This window comes from Chelonoidis abingdonii, chromosome 18 (assembly GCF_003597395.2).
Source record: "Chelonoidis abingdonii isolate Lonesome George chromosome 18, CheloAbing_2.0, whole genome shotgun sequence".
NCBI classification, from domain to species: domain Eukaryota; kingdom Metazoa; phylum Chordata; order Testudines; family Testudinidae; genus Chelonoidis; species Chelonoidis abingdonii.
In genome coordinates, this window is record NC_133786.1 from 12352061 (window position 1) to 12374116 (window position 22056).

Consider the following 22056-nt stretch of genomic DNA (forward strand, 5'->3'; position numbering starts at 1 on the left):
AGGGGAGGAAGGGAACCAAGGGAATTTAGGTAATAGAAACACTCAGTGTCCATGCCTCCTGGGTTTTGCAGCGAATCTCTTGTAATGGAAGAGAGAGGCAGGGGGGCTCTGGTGAAACAATTAAAAGGGATTAAAGCCAAGTACTATATTTTAATTGATCTAATCGTCGCCTCCCAGTGGACTCCACAGAGCTATCTTACTAGAATTACGCTCATTTTCTCAAGTAATGGCTATGCTGGGAAAGTGCAATTTGGATGGCAAACCACTCCAAATCTTGACCTTCATTAACATGTGAGTGGGATTGGCCAAATGAAAGAGGCCATCAGCATGGTTTCCAGGGTGAGAACAAAGGGGGGAGGGGGGGGCAGTGTCCCATTTCAGTTTGAGTGTGTGTGCCTGCTCTGTTTGTGTGCTTGTACATAGGCCATACTTATAGGCTGGGGAACGCTATCCTGGAAAGCAGTGTCTATGAAAAAGATGTGGCAGGGGGCATGGTGGATAATCAGCTAAACAAGCATTCCCAGTGTGAGCCTGTGGCCAAAAGTGCACCTGTGTAAGCTAGGGCTGCATAAACAGGGGAATAGCAAGGAGGCATAGACAGGGTATTGTTAACCTCTTTAATTTGGCAGTGGTGCAGCCGCAGCTGGAAGTTGCAGCTAGACAAATTCAGACTGGCAATAAAGTGTAAATTTTTAACCATGTAACTGGAGCATTGGAACAATTTACCAAGGTTTGTGGCGGATTCCCCGCTTTTAATTCAAGGTGGGAAGGTTTTCTATAAAATATGGGCTCAGAATTCTTTTGGGGGCAGCGCAGTGCCCTTAGGGCAGCCTAGATGAGCACAAGGGTCCTGTCTAGATTTTGTGAGCGCACCATTTAAGCCCCTCCTCTGTGTGTGGTCTGAAAGACACCAGCCAAGGCCTTCAAACCAAAGCAGCTTTTATCCATCCACTACTATTTCAAGGTTTATTTGTATTTTTTATTGTAAACAATGTGCTCAAACAACCCAACCCCCCCTCCCCTCAATATACAGACTCTGATAGAAAATACAGCCTGGGAAAGGGAAGCTGACAAAAAATAGATAAAAGTGAAGACAAATCAAGAGCGAATGGCGCTGGTTTATTTTTCCTGATGGCCTCAGTCTGAGTGATGCCTGGGAGTCCCTTGGCATAGCAAAAGGAGAAGTGTCTGGCACTGTCAAGTTCTCGCTTTAGTCACTGCAGCAACGGGATGGGGGGAAAAAAATCAGATATGCTAAATGATGGACGGGAATCTTTTCTTTTGCTAACCTGTAAATAAATTTTCAAAAGCAAGTGTCTTTTGATGACTAGTGCCTGGCACGCGTAAGAACATGTTGGCCTTTAAACAAACATAAGAGGTTTTTCTGATGTCTCCAATCTTCTTGTCAGGAATGCAAAATACACTGGCAAATTGTAGAATGCGTGCTATGAGTTACCACTAAAATCAAGGGCCCATTTCCCCAGGTGTTAGAAATCTACCCAGCACAATTGGCTTTAATGCAATGGCACTGACTTTCACCAGTGGAGGAGCTGGTACAAGGAGTTAAACTAGATGCTAAGACTCAGATCTCCCACAGTATTTAAGCTCCTAGCTTCCATTGAAGTCAGTGGATATTAGGTGCTTAAATAACTTGGAAGTTCTGGGCCAACTCTGTGCAAATTGCGCTAGCCCAATTAAACATCAGTTTAGCTGTACTGATTTATATCTGTGGAAGATTTGACTCCAGGAATCTAGCTAGCAGCTAATATAATGCTAACTATTTTGGATGTCAGAGATGGGGATCAAAGCTGAGACCTCTTAAGCTAAATTAGGTCCCCTTTTAGCCAAGACTATAGCAAACTCCTTAGCAGCTGCCTCACCTAGCCATTGCTATAAGAGGATGGAGTGCCACATGATGTAAGCAGGAGTTACATACTCCCCCAAGGCTGGGAAGTGCCTCTTGGACTCACAGAGACTTCTGTGAGTTGAATTCCCCATATGAGCTGTTACTTGTAATACCAACCATTCTGGATGTCATCAGCAGGGATCAAACCTGGGACCGCTTGAGCCAAAATGCAGGAATTGCTACCGCATGAGCAGAGGCACCTTTCTCTTAGCTAAAGCTATAGTAGGCTTTTTGAATGCTAGTTGGCCTAGCCACCACTAGGGAGAGGCCAGAGTGTCACACTGAGCAGGCCAGGGTTACACTCAGACTTTGCTCCAAACCCTCACCTGGTGTAAGCTGCCCCCGACTCCACTGACAAAATACAGCTACGTTAATGTACACCACTGGCTCAGTCTGCAGATACGGAGCAGAACTCTGACTTAGGCCTTGTCCACATTTGGATCAAAAGAAAGCTGGCTGCGACTATGTTTAAACACACATTGCTAGCATGGCTTCCCTGACCAAGGAATTATGTTTTTCCCTCGTCCCCATCAGCTAGCTAAATGGTTGGAGAGAGATTTTACTCAGTTATCAACCCAACCTTCTCTTCTCAGGGCAGAAGCCAACAATATCTAATAGGGCTAGGCCAAATCTTCCCCTAAGGGCAGGTTACTCCATTACGGTTTGGTCTCTCTTCCAATCCCCATCTCTGCTGTTCCGCTAGCAAGGCTTGCCAACCCAGGTCCTTTTTGGCTGCCTCTCCCACACTGCTCACAGGCATGGGACACCCTGCCTGAGCTGCTCAGCAAAGCCACTGCTCTCGTCTCCTGAAGATTCAGTTCTATGATGTCAACGTGGAACGAACCCCGACTGACCATGGCAAGGTTTTGGTGTATTTGGGGGTAGTCTTGAATTGACTTGCCCCCTCCTGCTTCCTGCCAAAAACCCCAGAAGCATTATGGGCCAGATCCTCAGTGTAAATGAGTGTAGCTCTAGTGAAGTCAGTGGAATTGTTCTGAATTGCAGCACCTAAGGAGCTGGCCATGTTACTGAAACATTGTATTATCAGAAAGTGGCCAACTCACAGGCTCACGATAGCTCAATGGTTTGAACATTGGCCTGCTAACCTCAGGGTTGTGAGTTCAGCCCTTGAGGGGACTTAGGGAGCTGGGGCAAAAATCAGTACTTGGTCCTGCTAGTGAAGGCAGGGGGCTGGACTTGATGACCTTTCGAAGTCCCTTCCAGCTCTAGGAGACAGGTATGTGTTTGTTTCATCTTGTCTCTACCCTCCCAGCTCTGTTTGTTTAGAATGTGAGATCTGCACAGATTAAAAGATTCTGAGAGCAGGGACTGTTCCCTACTTTGTATTTTTTTGTGGGGTGCTGCCAAAAAGAGCTACTACGTAATAATCACCAGTGCCCATTGCAGGTATCTGCATTCTCTCCGGTTCTTTATACCCTCCTGTAAAGTATCTGGCGACAGGTTACTGAACTAGGTGGACCATTGAGCTGATCTGCTACAGGGAATCCTGTGTGCAGGAAAACCATGCTAGACCCTTTTTTGCAGCAATCAGGTTTAAAAGAGGCTGTGGCTTGCATTGTTCTCATCTCACTGCAGCATAGGGCCAAGAGGATTGTGTTGTTTTTTCTAAAGTGACAATGTGTCCTGCCCAGCTTTTTTTCCTTTGGGACTGATTACAGACAAGGACAGCAACAGAAGTTTGCAGTATTATGAAAGTAGCTAGAAGTTTGGAGAGGCCAAAGCAGCAACCTGCTGCAATGACCAAGCAGGCTGGAAGTACCTCTCGGATCCTCCAGGGCCACTGTTGAGCTGCACCCATGAGTGACGGGACTCTCACAGCCTCAAAGCTTTAAAAGAGTGTGTGCGTGTGGGGGGGAAAGAATTGTACAACACATCTTTTATTTCAGTATATTTAAAAAAGGAAAGAAAAGAATTCAACAACAGGATATACCTTTTCTCAAGGTTTGCGTTTATCGCCACCCCCCATAGTTTCTCTCTATTTTATTTTACAATCAAATTGCATAGAATTTTGATTTTCAATCAGAAAAGTAACTCTTGAATGTAAACCCCACATTTGTACCAAGCAGAGGCCAAGCTGCTGCTGCTATGGAAGAAAGGTTTTTCCTCACAAAAGACCAGGAGTGATCCTCGTGTCGAACCTGATCTCTCTACCCCATGTCCATTCAAGGACATTTGGTAGCAAGGAAAGCCTCAGATCCAAATGCCACCTGGGTCACACACAGGCCCAGCTGTCGAGTCTGGGGACAATGGTAAAAGTTCGTGGGATGGGCATGTGCTGTACCTGTGAGCACCTGTTTCTATCATGATGCCTATGACTGTACTTTCAGAAGCCCGTGACAATGGGTAGTAAGCGCAACTGCCCTCTGCTGGGGGGAAAAGGCAGCGTTCCTAAGAGAGCATGTGGAATCCGACAGCACTTACCAGTGACACCTTCCTCCATGCTTCATACTCACCATACACACTCACCTTCCCTGACAGAAAAAACAAACAAAACAAACAAAAAAAGACACAAAACCCCTGAAATTTCAGGTGGTTCAAGGCCTCTTGAATTCACTGTGTGTGTTGATTGGTTTTTGGCATTTTTATTTTTAATAACTCCTTGAACGGACTTTCATTTCATCCGCTGCTTCTGTTTGGGAGTCATCTCCTATCCCTCCCTTCCGCATGCCACGTTGCTGCAAAGGCAGGAGAGTTCAGCACCTGAAATCTGGTGTGCTGGAGACTCCAGGCCTTGATGTACCAAAAATAAAATAAAATATAATAGATTACTCCTCTCTTCCCCTCCCCCCACCCCATCAAATAAAAATACCTCCCAGAGAACATCCCTACTGAGTCTGTGTGATCAAGACAGATGACACTAGTGTCCTTTTCTCATATCTTAAGATGGGGTAGTTCTGACAATGACTCTTCGCCCTAGTTGGGGCAGTTCTGGTATACAAATTGCCCTCTGTGTGTGTAATCCCCCCCCCTCCCCAAAACTAGAGTTTTGAGGTGAGGGAAAGCTGCTGGAGACAGGCCAACCAGAGAATATTCCACCTAGTGGTCAAAATCCAAGTGTGATGAATGTCCTCTTAGGTAGGAGAGGTACCAAAAATCTCTGGCTGGGCCTGGTTCTCAGTGTGAAGGTTTGTCTTGCTCTCGAGGAGCGAGATAACTGCTCTTCATTTAAAAACGAGTCTGATATTGTACAAGTCCGTGTTCTGATATTGTACAAGTCCGTGTTCTGTAAAATGGAACATGAGTTTCTTTGCCCACCCCTGCCCCACTCTACTCAGGTTCGCTGCTATTGGTGGCTTTCTCCCATTCCAAGCTCTCTTCGCTTTGTGCAGGTGAACCCGGAGCTGGCCGCACCTGGAGGCCCTGGAACCTCCGACACTCCGGGCACACCCGAATGTGCGTGCAGCCTCGGGCGACCAGAGCGGCTTCTTGTGCAAGTCTTTGCGCCAGCGGGTCTGGCTCACCGCCGCCGCATAGTTTCCCGTTGCTGAGAGTGGTTGTACTGCGGGGTCGACGTTCCTCGGCAATAATGGGCCGAGTCCGTATCATCCCCCCTCGCCTTCGCTGAGGGTGGAAACTGTCTTTGCAGAGGATGATACTGCGCAGCTCTGTCACCATCTCCTGGCAGATAGATATCTGGAAGGCACACACAGGCAAGAGGTCAATTTCCAAGATACTGCCCAGATCCCAACATCTGTACCGATTCTGGATCCTGATGCTCAGCTGTTCTGGATGCCAAAACTAGTGCTTGGGATTGTCACCTGTTCTCATAATTGGCATTTAGCACTGCTACCTGTTTTAGATTCCACTAACTGGAATTCCCACTCATTCTGGACCCCAATATCCACATCAAAGGTCCTCACATGTTCTAGATCATCAAGTTCATGTCAGGGATTCTTACCTGTTTTGAGAGAGAAATTCATGTGTTCTAAACCACACCAACTGCATATGGAATTTCCATACGCTCTAGACCCCCAACAACTGCAACTAGAATTTGCATATAATCTACATTTTACTAACTGGACATGAGATGTTTGTAAATTCTAGACCTGGCTCAGTGCATTGGAAATTTTACATTGCTGTGTACCTGGAATTCTCATGTGTTTTAGGTCTCACTGCCTGCAACATTCATTCTTAGACCCACGACCCTCATCTATTCCAGACCCATCCCACTTTTCTATAGGCTTCTCTGTGGTGCTCCTCACTGCAGTACCTGAGGACCTCACAAACATTAATGTACATACTTCCTGTAACATCAATGACAGTCCTGAGCCTACCTCTGTCTGTTCAGAGTGTCGTAGGCTCCACAAAAATTCCAGCATTGCCATAAAAATGGCTACAATTAAGCCACATATGAGAACCACGAAGATTCCACCAATATTCTCCATTCCCAGACCTGAAATGAAGCAAAGGAAAAAAATAAACTGGAGAGGAAGAGACAACAAACGTTGTGCTCGAAACCACATAGAAACCTTGACTCTTCTAATCATCTTTGAGCTCATCCACTCAGGGAACAAAAACAGTACAATGGGCCCTTTGCTGTCCAATCAAAATTAACTAGCACAGCTTGAATTGTAAATACCAAATTACTTGCAATGATCTGCTTGCGATCGAAGAATTCTTCCTAGGAAGTATGATTTAGCAAATAATTTCAAACAACAAATACCTCCGAGAGAAGAGTAAAGCGGTTTGCAGACAAACAAAGCAGGAAAAGGGGGAAAGATCAATCAGATAAATTATGTCGTACAAATTATTTACTCAGTGGCTGTCGCTATGAAGTTAGTAAATCGACATGAGAAAGCATCACTGACAAAGCAAAGAGAAGGAAGAGACGGGAATCAAGAGCAGTTCCTTCATTCATATGCAGTAATGCTGATGGGAAATGATTACTGTTTACACCTAGAGGATCATGGATGCAACTGAGATCAGGGCCGCAGCGTGTTAGGTGACAGTAAGAGACAGTCCTTGCCCCAAACAGCTTAGAATCTAAATAGACAGGACAGGCAAAAGGAGAAACCGAGGCAAAAGGAGATGTGACTTAATCAAGGTCACACATTAGGTCACTGGTGGAACCAGAACCCAGGTCCCCACAGTCCCTCTCCAGTGGCCTAGTCACTAAGACTATGCATCTCATAGCACTGACACAGCAAAATGGTATTTCCTCATCTGTCTTTGAAACAACTCTCAGCCCGAGGACTGAGGGGAACCCACACTGCCAACAAAATCATGCCAAGAAAGAGATACTCTTTCTAGGTAATTAGTATCAAAGGGCCATGTTCTCTGCATCTCAGTTACAATGGGGCAAAAGTGGAATAACCCCGTTGGCAATGAATTTCTCTGCATTTACACTGATGTAAGCAAGATTGGAATCTCGAATACTGACTTTCCACTTACAGCAGGGGCAAATTTGGCTCCCAGCGCCAGCTCTCCAGTTGGTGTGAAACGGCTGAGCACCACTGAAGTCGATGGAACTGATCTCCAACTGGAGTAAATCAGGCTAGCTTCATTGACGTCAGTGGGCCAGGCTCCCCAGCTGAAGTCAATGGGCTGGATTCTCAGCTGACGTAAACTGGCCGAGACCTATTGAAGTCAATAGGCCAGATCCTCAGTTGGTATAAACTGGTCTAACTCCAATGGCGTCAATGGGCCAGGTCTCCAGCTGATACAGATCGACCTAGCTCCACTGAAGTCCAGTGGGGCTATATCAATTGACACCAGGAAGCCACCCAGCTTGTCAGCCTTGGACACACTCTGACCTCTTCCCCCGATTAATCCCCTGCCTTCTCTTCTCCCATCCCTGTTGTAGCAGCTGTGGAATGAGGCCAAGAGGTCAGAGCAAGCTGGGCCCATAGCTCAGCACGCAGAGTCCCAGAATTAACTTCTTTCAGCATTACTTATTCTAGGGTCGCAGGTGGACTGGACTGTTGATTGAATTGATTTCAGGGAAGCATGCGGCAACTTTCACTGAGGGGACTGTATGTGGCTATTAGTCAACCAGGACACCTGTAAAATCATCTTCTCCCCTCTGTAACATTAAATCAAAGCAAGAGAATCAATGATTTACTGATCTAATCTCTGTGTGGCTTTTCGACATAAAAACTCCCCCCAGTCCTTGTAAATTGCTGACCTGCTTTGTTTTAAAACTCACAGGGTGGCATTTCTCCCCCTTCTCCATCATTCTTTTGGCAACCTCAGGGGCTCTCGTCACCCAGTAAATCAGACCTTTGCAGGCAGAGGTGCTTCCGCTAAGACAGCAATTACAAGTCATAAAATGTATCCCAGAATCACAGCCCAGGCCCAGCTCAAACCCTACCTCCTATTCCCCCAAATTCACAACCCAGACCCTGCCTCAGCCTCCAATAAGCACTGCCCAATATTAGCTCAGACTCCCCTCTCCCCCATGCCCAGGTCAGAGACATCCCCACCCCCACCCACAGGCCTGGCTCAGCCTTCCTCCAAAGATTAGATTAGAACAGAGCTGGGTTTTCATTTAAAGCAATACTCCTCCCCAGCACTTTTCATTAACTCCATACAGCTCTTGCAAGCTGATTACCACCATCCCAGTTCCACAAATGGGGAAACTGAGGCACAGAATAGGGTAGTGACGTGCCTGACTCCATGCAGTGAGTCAATGGCAGAGCCAGGAACAGAACCCAGAAGTCCTGGCTCCTAGTTCTCCTGCTCCACCTACACCAGAACTGGCCCCTTTTTCTGATTTTGCCCTTCAGGGCCTGTCTGGAGTTTGCTCTCTGCAGAGCTTGCTGAGTGCCCCTCCCCTCCATGGAAGGTAATGCCTTTAATAACTTATCAGTTGATTTTCATCCCTTTGAAGCTTGGTTATGCATTTGGGATGTCAAGATAAAGCAATTAGCGCTCTCGCAAGTCACTGGTCAGCTGTTTCTGTCCAACAAGGCACTCAGAGACTCTCCTGTAATCCAACACTCGCAGTGAGAGGGGCCTGGGACTGGTGCTGAATGGCTAGAAATAGGGATTATTGTGTGATTTTAAAAGAGACGTAGACAATTTGAGCTACTTGTGCTTAGGCCTGTTTTGCTCACAATTGGGGGCCACTTGCAATGGAACAGAACAAGTCAAACCAGGAGCAGCGTATCTAGACATCCCCTCTGCTCCCCACGCTTCTTTCCCCCAAAACTTTGGGGGTTGAACGGAAACCCTGCCACCAAACATCCCTGTGCTTTGGGTGGGCCTGGAATCCAAGGCAGAGTGCATGTTTTCCAAATGGCCTCAAGAGACTATCTATAGCACTTCTCTGATGCCCATTACTATAGGATCAGACAGAGCATCTCATACTCTTTAATGTATTGCACCCCATATCCCCCTGTGCAGTAGGAAGTGCTGTTATCCTTGTTGCAGAGAAGGGGAACTGAGAGACGGACAAAGTGACTTGTCCAAAATCACAGAGGAAGTCTGTGGTGGAGCGGGGACTTAAACCCAGGTCTCCCATGTCCCAGGCTAGTGCTCACTGGATCATCCTTCCTCTGGGAAAGATAAGGGGCTGACCTAAAAACGCAGACCCAAGGAATCTGGAATCCAATTCCAGATATTGGGGCTCAGCGAGCTCACACCTGTAACTCCCAGCAACCAGCATTGTTCTCTATGATCTGAAGTACACAGCAGGGTTTTCTGGTAGCAAAGCAGCATACGGAGGAAGTTTCCATGTCAGACAAAGCCCGTGTGTGGTCCATACAGTCTGGCTTATAAACTGAAAAAAACCCTCGTGTCAGATATGCCAGGTAAACGAAATGGCCATCAGAAGCCTGCTTGGCTCTTCATCTTTGGGCTTGTAAGGGTCAAAAGGCTGTTCTCTCAGCCAGGGAACCTTTTAGTCTTGCAGGAAAAAAAAAACAAAACACACTTGCTTAAGTTAGAGCAACTGCCAAAAATGTAGCGATTGCTTTAAGCTGGCAACTGTTCCTAACGCTGGGATATCAGCCTAAGGCCATGCATTGCTTTACCCCAAGGATGTGCTCTTCCGTTTTAAAGCCTTATTAATAAAGTCCCCGTTCCCCCTTTCCTGTTCTAAAGGAGCTTTAGATTAACCCATTAACCAAAGGTTCTGTGATGAAATTCCATTTTCTCTTAAAGGAGTCCAGGATTTGGATGCAATCCTTTCAGCCATCTATATTCCCATGTAATGCTGAGAACATTCATTAGAAGCTAATTTACCCTCCGTATGCCTTCAAGATTTGTCATTTGGTTGTTGCTACTATCTTTGCCCCAGGCAAAAACACACAGCATGAGGTTCAGCAAAGCTGTTTGGTTTTCTCCTTGCATCGTTAAGGAAGAAATCTCAGGTCAGAATAATTGCAAAACCAAACCAAACCTCTGTTTGGTATCGCTCGTGGATGGTGCGTGAGCTCATTCTGCTAGCATCTACAATAATGTGTCTGCTGTATATCCTTATTAATAGACTCTGTACCATGCAGGAGGCACCTGTGTCTCTGAGAATCAGGGTTTACCTTTGGCTCTGTGGTCTTCCTCTTTGGGGCACTTGCCCCCTTCCCACCACTTTCGCTTCAAGATTTCCAGGCGGTTGTTCTCTTGCAGCTGGAGAATGGCTAGGTCGAATTCATCTCGGAATATGGAGCCTGCAACACCCAGGGGGAGGGCAGTTAAGATATAGTTTAGGTAGCTCCCCTCCCCACACCACACATGCTGCCCTGTCAATGTGCCTGAACTGGAGAGAACCCCCTTCCAAGCAGGTAAAGGGGAGTTCAGTCCTGATGGCCCATTCCATCCTTGCCGTTGAGACGACCAACAAATCAGTGCCAGCTGTGGGCAATGATTTGTTCCCTGTGGACCAGGTGGGGATCAAAGGCCGCCACACAGCGAGTATAAGGGAAAAACTTTTGGTCGCTGCCATGCTGGGCAGGATTCAAATGGGCAACTGCACATCTCATTCCCATTCCCCTGAATCATCCAATTCCCTCTCCTTGTGCCTGTAACTGTAGCTCTGTTCTGGCCATCAGTCTCATATGGAGTAGAGGACAAGAATGGAAACTGCTTTCTGTCTATAGCAACAATTAATCTAACCACCAGGCAAACCCAGACGCTCACTATCAGACTCTTCACTATTAGAGATCCAGAAGACAGACCCTCAGACAGATTATGCTGTACAACAGGGTAAATTCAGAGTAACTCAATGAAATGCCACCAGTGCAAAAAGTAGCAGCATGTGCTTTATCCACTGTAATTCTACTGTTTCAGAGGACGCAGCCAGCTAGTTTAAGCCTGTAATTTAGATTTAGTAAATGAAAGGTTTTTTGTTTTGTTTTTTTAAACAAAACCTAATGGAAATGTTAAAATACAGTTATTCTAGGATTTAAACCGTCCTCTACAATAGTAACAATCCAAAGACAATAGCAATGTGTATGATAACCAGAAAGGAAGCTATTGATGACACTATTTCAACGTTGCTAGCCCCAAGTATTCAAAAGTCACTAAACAGGCGCCCCCTCCCTACAAATCATGAGACTGGCCTAAGAATCGAGGTATTTATAGATAACAAATTTGGGGCCCTTTTTATTTGTCAGTTAGAGTTGGAACCTTTAAGGTTCACATTTCATGCTTTTCTTTTCAACCACGAGGGCTAAAGACATTTTCATTTTCCAAAAAATGAAGGCTGAGGTTCTCTGCTAATAACCTGAATCCAGAAGCTGAGGCTCCAAGGAATACACCACACTTGTGATCAAATCCCTGGGGTTCTCAGCAGTTATTTTACAGCTGTGCACTGGAGCTAGAAGCAGGAAGTGAACCTAACAAATCTAGTTTCACTTTTTGTGCTGAGTGAAGGGCAAAACAGCAAACAACAAGCACAAATGTAGCAAAAATAATGGCATATTTTTAAAATCTTTCACTTTATATAATCTAAAGGGATGCAGACAAACAATTAAAATACATTTGATTTTTCCTCTGGATGGTGTCTCTTTGAAATACAAGTGACACATGGCACATCTGTGAAAAGTGACATCACTCCTAGAGCCGTTTCAGCCTTTCAAATGCTCCGATCCTCTGCAGAGAGCTGAGAATAGCTATAATTTTTCTTCACCGCCTACCGACTGGCATGCCAATCCCGTAGCCCTTGGTGTCCAGAAGGCCCCCGACCTGCGTGAGGTTGCAATTGCGCTGACGGTAATACTCGTTCATCGTGGACTCCAGCAGGAAAGCATAGTTGGAATTCAGCACCCTCGCGATCCCTTCCTCCGTGCTCTTCACGAACACACTTGGCTGCTTGGAGTACATGTAATTCCACATCCGCTGGTACGTCTGGTAACGGGAATTCTGCAAGAAAGAAGAAAGAAGAAGAGCTATTGCAGGGGACCCCATGTGACAGGTTAGCTCCCAAATTAATAAATGTATTGAAATAGAAGGCTGAGACTTTTGCAAGAAGCTTAAGGGGGCCAGATGCCCCAATTCCCTTAGGCTCTTTTGAAGCTCCCAGCTTAACAACATTTTTTTAAATTATAAAACATGAAAAATATGTTTTCACAATAACATTTGAAAAACTAAGTCCAGTGGCAAATATTTTTGTTTGGCTGGTTTACTTTTAAATCAACCAACACTCCCAGGCAGCAATTGCAACCCAAACATTGCAGCACTGAGAATGAAAGAGTGTAAAGACCCAAAACTTCTAGGCCACAAAGTTTGGACCCAAACTTTCTTGGAGTCTGAGGATGTTTGGATCTGGGGTTTTGGTGCAGCCCATTGACTTCAATGAGCTTTGGATCAGGCCCCATATTGGGACCAGTAATAACATCCAATCTGATTTCCCTCCAAATTTACGGCTATTGGAATCTAGGATTTTGTGTTTGAAACAAAAGGGAAAGTGACTAAGCTAATCTCTACTTCCTGAGCCGAGTGAAGGGAACCATTAAACCAGCAGCATAGATACTGAAATCAAGTTACAGTTAAAATTTACTCAGATTTAGTATTTCTAAGTTTTTATGATTAGTTATTATTATTTAATATAAGAGGGCCTCTGTCGCCTTGCATCTTGTGCAATCACTTATGCCAATGCAAAGTGATTGCAAAACAGCGGTAAAAATGCCACATGCTGATTTACTTTTTACTCCGTTTACATGAGTGTAAATGACTATGCAAGATACAATGGAGACTCAAGCCCATGATTTGTAACTTGCAGTGTCCCTGGAGAGAGCAGGACTAAGTAAATGCATTAGGCACAGGTTTTTTTTATTCACTCATGCTCTGTTCAATTAGTGTTACACACAGCATTCTGCGTAAGCGTCCCTTTGCCAAACCTCTTTGGTCTGCAAAATTGGACTGGAAAGATCAGACTCACTCATGAGATTTCGAGGGCATCCTGCTTCAATTCAAACCGAAAATATACTGAGAAAAGCGCTCGCTCCTTGGTAATTCAGCATTTAATAAATAAATAATCCTTGTACATCTTTTTGTGTGTTCAAAGCGCTGTGCAAAAGATTAACTCATTCATTCCTACTCTGGACAGAACAGGGAAATGCAGAGATATACGGAAGTCTATGATGGGCTAAATGGTGTGAAAACCTTTGCATGTGCCTGACTTGCATGTGAGCAGACTCTAATACCTGCACCAACCCTGATTTGCACCAGTGCACACAGGTCTGCTTGTGCAAATTAGGGTTGGCCAACACCTATGTGCTGATACAAGCTGAGTCTTGCATGTGCAGAAGGCTAGGGCCGCCTAACAATACATACGCACTTAAAAAAAATTGGCTCAAAATACTTACCTGTCACGGATAGTATTATCAGGTGGGTACAGCGTATGGCTACGGACAACTTTACTACCCATTCTCTGGTGTTCTGTGCACAAACATCTTCTAAATATGAGAAGCTAGGCATTTACCTGGCTGTCCTGCAAAAATATCCCATGAAACAAGGCATCTAGCTTCCAGGGAGTGTTGGTGTGCTAGGAAATGCCTCCTTCAAATTTCACCTCTTAGCCTTCCCTTGCTTATCTCAGCTCTGGCACAATCTGGTCTCACCTCTGGTCTCTGGGCAACTTGGCCCAGCTCCTCAAAACTAGGATCTGAACTTTTGTGCCCAGCCCTGAGGACAACTCTCCTTCGATTCAGTCTATCACTCAGCAGGAGGTTAGGCTGAGGATACAATCTGAATTAAGGAGCTGAAAATTTGGCCCACTGAAAATACAACCAAGAAAAAACCATAAATTTCTTTGTAAATAACCCTTACAAACTCAGATTCCCCTCTTCCCATCCTAATCCCAGTCTACTCATATTTCTTGCTATGTTATCAGTCTAATGGTCAAGGAGCCTTGACTTGGTACATGTCTATAAGGCACCGTGCACACAAATGGGACCATATAAATAATCTCATTATGGTATCAGTGACTATGAAATGGGCCCAAACTGCTACAGATGCCACTTGGTCTGGACTCTCCTAGAATTTCCCCCACAAACCAGAGACTAGAATGGGACACACCGAAGACAGGACAAGGTGTGTTATCTGGGGAACATCTGATTCTAACATGGGGTTCACCTGGAAAAAGGTCATGCTGGAGCCTCCGTGAATGGTGCCATACTCAATAGTTGTCTGGTCAGCCAGGTCATCCACCGATTCTATGGGTACATCCATCCGCTGCACGGTCAGAAAGGCTGCCAGGTTGGCCGTGTAGGAGGAAATGATGATTAAGGTGAATGCCCACCTGGGGAAGGAAGGATGAAGAAAAGGTGAACTGAGATTCCCCCTAGGATTCAATCTGATCTCAATCCTCTTAGCCCTCCTGGAGTGCCAGGCCAAATGCTCAGAGCTGCTGCAGACCCACTGCTTCCAGTAAAGGCCCAGCGATAGGCCAAACACATGCAAAGTTCCCTGAACACCCAAACCTTCTTCATCTAAAGCCTACAAACCACACAGAGTGGATTTGGAGCCCAACAAGTTAGCGGCTCTCTGCTTGGGGATGGCCATAAATTTAATAGGGAGCATTCTGGTAGCATAATTCCCCAATCTGGAGCTCCTTTGGGAGGAGTGTGAAGTAATAACCTACTATCCGAGACGCATCTGCTGTTGGCCAACATGTCAGAACCCTTGTAAAAATGATATCATGGTGTTTTACCCTAAAGCTCCAAAAGAGCTTACAGTAGCAACGCTACAGCACCCTGAACTGTGACTGCAGGCTGCTGACAATTCTGATGAGCATGTTTCCTTACCAGACTCCACTGACACACCGTGTGGACAGAGCTCGAGGGGCAATAGTAGATCCTTGCTGCATGAAACCCCCAACTGGAAACCACAGGCTGTTGCCGAGAGAGTACTGGTTCACTAGGAGATTGCACTTCCCTTGCGAGCAGGGGTGGGGGCTGTACCACTCATATGGCGTCAGTCTGCAGTGACAAGAAACAACCGGACCAAATATGTTCACGTTACAGGAAATCCCGTATACAGGAGGGGGAAAAGAAAAGTGATGAGGCTCTAACTGTCCAGGAGGCAGAATTTCTAAGCAGGAAACTCTTTGCTGGCAACAGGCATCAAGGGCTAATTGCAGAGTTCAAACACAAAGTTGGAGCCTGGTGTTTAGAAAGTGCTGTGTGCTCTGATTAGCTCACGGGGGTGGAGCTGAAATCCACATGGAACACACTGTAGAAAGGATAACGATTGCTAGATCAACCTGGCTGTGGCATGTCATTGAAATTACTGTAGCTCATATGTCCAGAGTTGTACTTACTTCGCTTCCCATGCAGCATCAGTGCTAGGGAAGGACAGAACTCACGGGCATCACAGCTGAGGAGTTCTTTGAGCACCTAGCCTGTGAATCAGCAAAGTGGCTCTCATCGCCCACCTCAACTACCTCTCTTTCCATCTCTTTCTCACCCCCCAGGCCCACATTTTTTTTTCATCCCCCTTTTCCTGGTCGGAGGAGAAATCCTCTTGTGGCTGGCTTGCTCTTGCAGCCAGCATCCTTAGAAATGCGGCCTAGGCACACACGAGTTGTCAGGCTGGAGGGATTCTTGTTCCTGCAGTGCAACTCTTTTCTGAGTGAGGGTTCCTCCTTCTACTAACTGAGGCATGCACAGTGGCCCAAGGGATGGACAGGCAGATTTGCTGCAAGAGGGAACTGGTGCAAACTTTGTCAGTGTAATAAGGTGGCTGGATTCTCTGGCTGACTCAGCCATTAAGCAGGAGTCTGGGACTCTAGACGGATCTGCAGATTAATGATTGTTAAGGGTGGTGTGCTTCCCTACACTCCCCATGGAACTGGGAGCAGCCCTCTGGGAGAGGGATCTAGAAGCTGGGGCAGATGGGGAGGAACCATAGGAGCAGTCAAACTGGGGGAGAAGGCTGGAGTTGGGGTGCATGTGGTGGTGTTATTAATAAAACCAGACTCCAGACGGTTGATTTTGTGATGCTACGATGGCAGTTTGTGTTGGGAACTCCACCGGCTCACACTGACGTTAGCCAAACTACAGTATGTATTACTGCTTCTGGATCTCATTGTGCCTTGTTGTGACTCCAGAGAGGTGGCGTTTCCTCTCTTTGGATGTTTGACAGCGAAATGCTGTCCCAAGAGGAGCTTTTCTGCCAATCGCAAGGGCCAACAGGCCTGCAGTGATCTACAAACTCCTAAGCACATTGGGAGAGTATTTTCTAAGAATCTGCCTCCACTGAGATCAGAAACCATGTAAGCACCATCCTAGAGAATCATGTTTAAAACATGTACAGAACATGTACATGTACCCTGGCTTCAAATGTCAGTGCACACAGTGCCTGACTGCATTGTTAAATGGTTTACAGAGCTGTGTTATTGAAGCTGTAACACAATTCTCAAAACCATTAAAGCCCTGTCAACATTACAACTCCAGCCAGGCCAGGGGACTCAGTGACTACACAGTTCCATTTTGTAATGAAGGTTGGGTATTAGCCAGGCCCTGAAACAGTGCCCTTCGGCACTGCCAGGACATAGAGAACATCTGAGAAGCCCATCTAGGCTCCCAAAAGAACCATGTTATTACTGGGTCGGGGGAAAACAGCATTGTAGCATGGTCGTCCCCCTCTCCCTCCACGACTGGACAACTACTGCAGAGGAGCCTTCAGTAATATGATTACACCTGGCCACAGGTAACTTGAGCTGACACCGGTCCAGCAAGACCCGTGCTTAAACTGTGAGTCTCCAGAAAGATGCTAATGCTGTTTCCAATCTCTGTACAGTCAGGGCCCTGACAGGATAGGAGAAACCAGCAGAAATCCTGGGAACACTTGTGAACTTGTTTTCTGAGGACAATCTCTACATCCTGTCATCTCTCCGGATCTGCTGGCCTTTGTGGTTCCCATTGAAAGCGCTCAGCTGGGCTTCTCTGTGATGAATTTCGCATGCAAACAGAGCAAGGCTCTGCCCATTTGTGCTCCATGAGACCTAATCTCAAACCTCCCCCTTCCAGACTTTAAAGCTGCCTCCGGCTCTGGCTAATACCAATGCAGCCAAATACATGCTGATCTGCTACTGCCCCTGTCTTATTGCGAAGATGCCAGTACTTCTGAATGGGAGTCAAAGGACTGCCATTTGCATCAGTGGCATGTGTCTGAACAGCAAAGACAGACAGATGTGGGTGGTGAATGATCTGACACCCAACCCCTGTTATAATTGCTCCCAAACTTTTGCCCAAAGCAGACACACCCAAACCTAACCCCTCCCCACACCCCCCCATGGAGTTCTCAAATTCTGACACTAGGTGGCACCATGAGGATGGGAAAGGAACTGGAATATAAGTAACAGTACCTAGCAACCAGGAAGAGGACACAGCTGACAGCCAGGTAGGCAAGTAACATGAAGAGCCAGACACCAGGAGAAAAGGGGTCCAGGAAAGAGAAGTAGCCGGGTTTGCGCCCCTAATATGGAGACAAAAAGAGTCCAGCAGGTTTTTATTTTTTTAATCAAAAAGTCCATTCTGCAAAATAACACAACGAAACACGTAGAACCGGCAGTGAAATCACAGGCACAACGCAGGATTAATGCAGGCAAACAAGAGAAGGGATCAGCAAATGATCTGGAGGAGACGCAGGTAGAGCAGAAGGCAAAAGGAACAAGGCATTAAACTCTGCAGCAGCTCACCAGTCAACATGTATTTCCCAGTAGGGCCCCCTTCTTTACCCCTTCACTTTGATTATAATAGGAATATAGGAACATGGGAATCACTAGACCAGATCAGACCAGGGCTCCACTTAGGCCAGAATCCTGTCTCACACAGTGGCCAGAACCTGCTGCTTCAGAGGAAGGTGCAATAAAATTTGCAATAATGGGATAACCTACCCTTAGGGACAGTTTCTTCCTGATCCTCATTAGTTAGAGGTTAACATATACCTTGAAGCATGAAGGTTTATATCCCTATGGGCTAAAATTACTGCTGGCATAACTCCACTGACTTCACTGGAGCTACACCAGTGAGGTAGTTGACCCAGTATCTTTCTTTTACATTTCTATAGTGAACCTGAAGGATCTCAAAAGTGTGATTCCCTGGTCCTGCAATCATTACTTATGCAAATAATCTTTACATAGCAGCCAGGTAGTGGTAAATGGGAGCATTTGTAGGTGAGTAAAAGAGCATCCAAGACCATTAGAGTGAGAAATGGAGAAAATGTTTGCATAAAGTTTTACATGAAAAAGAAATATTTGCGATGTTGTTTCTCCAACCCTTGAACTGACCCTTTCCTGCAAAATTAAGTAAAATGGTTACTGTATCTCAGGAAACATGTCTGAATTTCAAGTTTTCTCTGCAAACCCACCTTTTTTGAAAGCAGACATTCCTCTGCTAGAAAAAATAGGCCATTTTTCTCTCAAAATTCTTTAATTTTTGAGCAGAAAAAATTGTGAAATTTCACCAAAGTTTTCTCATTGGGGTGAATCTCAAATGTTGAGCATGTCCCGTTTTGTTGAGAATTTTTCTCACTCCTCCAAACCACTCAGATACAGCGCTTCTGAAATAGAAAGAGCTACAATCCCTCAGCACCACTGCACACTGCATACACAGGGAGAGGAGTAAAAAATGAGGCAAAGCACACTGGCATAAAGACTTGCTCCTTCAGAATAAGCTCCATAGGTTCCTTAATATCCATACAAAGAAGAAAGCATCTTGTGATGTGTTATTCAGAGATTTTGGCCCCCCGACACCTGCGTGGGCATTGTGGGTGCTCAGCATTTGTGCAAATCAAGCTACTTGCTTTTAAGGTCTCAGCAGAAAGACACACACAAGAAAAAACATGCAACTCAGTGATCCATTATGGAAGGATGAAGAACTGAGTTGACCCAGTTACGCTATGAACCTGTTGCACATAGGAATCTACAACTTCCACATAGACGGCTAAATCCCTCACACGATCACCAAACATCCTAGTGTATGATTTCCTAAAGCACTTGTGATCTTGAAGCCATCTGAGACTTAGATCTTCTTATATTAAAGTCAGACTAGAAATGGCCTTTTCTCTACCCTCTCTGTATCATTTCCAAGCTCTGAGAGATGGACATTGAGACTTGGTATATGGATCCTTCTATTACATCTCAACTGAGTTCTCTGTACCTTCCTTATTGGTACCTCACTCTGATGCCTCCCACAAGCATATACTGGCATTTGCTCAATCCAGCTCACTTGAGCAGTCATCCCCCAGTCTGTCCCAGAGAGAAAGAACTTCCAGTGAAGCAGCTGTTGAATTGTGAGATCTTTTGCTTTACATGGGACTCATCTTCAACAGAGAGCCACTTCACTTTCCCCTTAGTCCACTGGCTTACTTTGCCCAGGTATGGCACTACAAAGTAACAATCATAATTAACCCCTAACCCCTATGAAACCCGCTTCCCTCACAAATCAGACTCCCAATTATGTAGCTGTCTTTAAACTCAAAGCAATTAATTCTCCCCCCCAACCACCAAAAAAAAAATTCCCCAAGAAATATAGCCACAATATATTTTTTCCAGGCCGAGAAATGTCAGCGACTGTTAAGGGAAATTGTCCTGCAGAGGCAAGTTTCACAATGAACTATGCCTGATTTGAAGCAAAAATGGATTTTCATAGATTTTTGAACTTTGGGAATTCAAAACCAATTAGGATTTTGGTAAAAAATAACTCCAAATTTTCAGCAAAAAAGCCCCCTTTGCTTAATTTGGTCTAGTTTTGGGTGGTGTTCCAAAATCCCATTTCCAACAAGATCTATCACAGGGGTCAGCAACCTTTCAGAAGTGCTGTGCCGAGTCTTCAGTTATTCACTCTGATCTAAGGTTTTGCGTGCCAGTGATACATTTTAACATTTTTAGATGGCCTCTTTCTATAAGTCTATAATATATAACTAAACCATTGTTGTATGTAAAATAAATGAAGTTTTTCAAATGTTTAAAAAGCTTCATTTAAAATTAAATTAAAATGCAGAGCCCCCCAGACCAGTGGCCAGGACCCGGACAGTGTGAGTGCCATTGAAAATCAGCTTGCGTGCCGCCTTTGGCACGCGTGCCAAAGGTTGCCTACCCCTGGTCTATCATAACATCTCAAGAGCCTTATAAAACAAACCAAGGCCCAAATTCAAGTCAAGATGGACCAAATCAAAAATCCCAGACCCAACATGCAAGTGAATGGGGATAGGAATGAACCATGAAACACTACATTCATCTTTGGTTCCTCTCTCTTCCTTTCATTACCCATTGTAATATTCTGTCTGTCTTTATCTTTTCTAGAAAACAAGGAGGGAGACGAATGTGTGGCAGCCGACACTTGGAAATGAACTGGGGACCTCTAGAACAGAATATATTAGTTCAAGCTGTTAGAGACTCAAGAACCAGGCACTCTGGGCTGTAAGATTCACATCTGTGAAACAGGAACAGTGGAGAGATGTCTAACATGCTGACCAGTGGGTTACACATATACTCCTGTGCAAAAACTGCTGATGGCTGCTGGATGCTGCTATTGCTCATTGGAAGAGCCAGCTTGGGCAAACCCTGCAGGAAGCACAAGTGCAGCAAGTTCGCAAATGGGACTCAAAAGTTAGCCCGAGGCACAAAAACCTGGATTGAAATAAGCAGCCAACACCTCTGGAAAAAGGCTTAGCTATAAGGAAGCTCTGGTTCAGAGCTGGCTATTAGGTTATTGTGGACCACATTCTTGATGCTGTTTATAGTTATTTATAGTAACACCTTTGCTGCGTGTCTTTGTTTGGGATATTTTTCGGTCCTTCCTTGCACCAATGTAGTGAGGAATCATAAATTCTATTTCTTGTACCTTGTTGGGAGGGGAGCATTTTTTTTCTTTATAAGCCAGCCCAGCCACTTGGTCTCTGTGCCAGGTCAAAGCCAAAATGTTTGCACCTGTGACAGTTGTTACATTGAGGACTGAACTGGGAAGCTGTGGAGCTCAAAGCCTGAGCTGTTGTGGGAGTCTTCCATTGACCTGCTGTATGACCTTGGGCACCCTTTGTCTGTCCTGTCTATTTAGATTGTAAGTTTTTGGAGACCAGGACTCACCATGTGTCTGTGCAGCACCCAGCACAATGGGACCGTGCTCTCAGCTTGCGTTACTTTAAGACAAATAATACTCTCCTGCTCTACTCCCCCAGATCCCTACAGAAAACAGCCCTCTTCCTGGTCCAAACACTTGTCTAGAGTTAATGTTCATTCTCCGCTTCTCTCCGCAGTATCCCCTTGGCTGGACAAAGATCAGGGGGCGGGGGAGACTCTCTCTCAGCAGCCCGTGAGTCAGAAAGTCCTTTAGAGTCCCCGTGTCAGAAATCCATACTTGATTATATCACAACACATGAAACCGAGAAAAATGATAGCCCCATTTAAAGCTGCCATATTTGGTTATGTGTGATAGGAAAGACACACAGCCCGGTGGTCAAATGGGGGCAGGTGGAGAAAGCATTTGGAACTGAGGTTAAACAGAAAATAAAAGACAATGACATCAAGCTGTGGGAGCTGAGACATGGAGACAACTCCTCGGAAGGACATTTATTTGTAGTTATTTGTTAGGAACTGTCTGATTGGAGCCGTGGATTAACATACGTCAGCTGCAGTTCTCTGTGTGCAAGGAATGGGAAAGGAGAAGAGCAGGTCGGGATCTGGAGTTGCCGTCGTCTGCTCTGCAAACGGAATCCTTGAAGGAAAACTACAATGATGAGCTATC

At 45.5% G+C, this 22056-nt stretch overlaps 1 protein-coding gene across 2 annotated transcripts in view; it reads right to left on the reverse strand.

Moving 5' to 3' along the window:
• Positions 1-5132: 5132 nt before the first annotated feature.
• GRIK4 (glutamate ionotropic receptor kainate type subunit 4) overlaps positions 5133-22056 on the reverse strand; it is a 317557-nt gene continuing 300633 nt past the window's right edge. For both annotated transcript variants that reach the window (XM_075073557.1, XM_075073556.1), the window contains exons 14-20: positions 17676-17785; positions 15112-15285; positions 14441-14606; positions 12001-12226; positions 10405-10533; positions 6202-6320; positions 5133-5560 (exon numbers count right to left, since the gene is read on the reverse strand). In XM_075073557.1, the coding sequence (XP_074929658.1) occupies positions 5195-5560; positions 6202-6320; positions 10405-10533; positions 12001-12226; positions 14441-14606; positions 15112-15285; positions 17676-17785 (1290 nt within the window). In that variant the 3' untranslated portion in view covers positions 5133-5194. The remainder of the gene's footprint in view (positions 5561-6201; positions 6321-10404; positions 10534-12000; positions 12227-14440; positions 14607-15111; positions 15286-17675; positions 17786-22056) is intronic.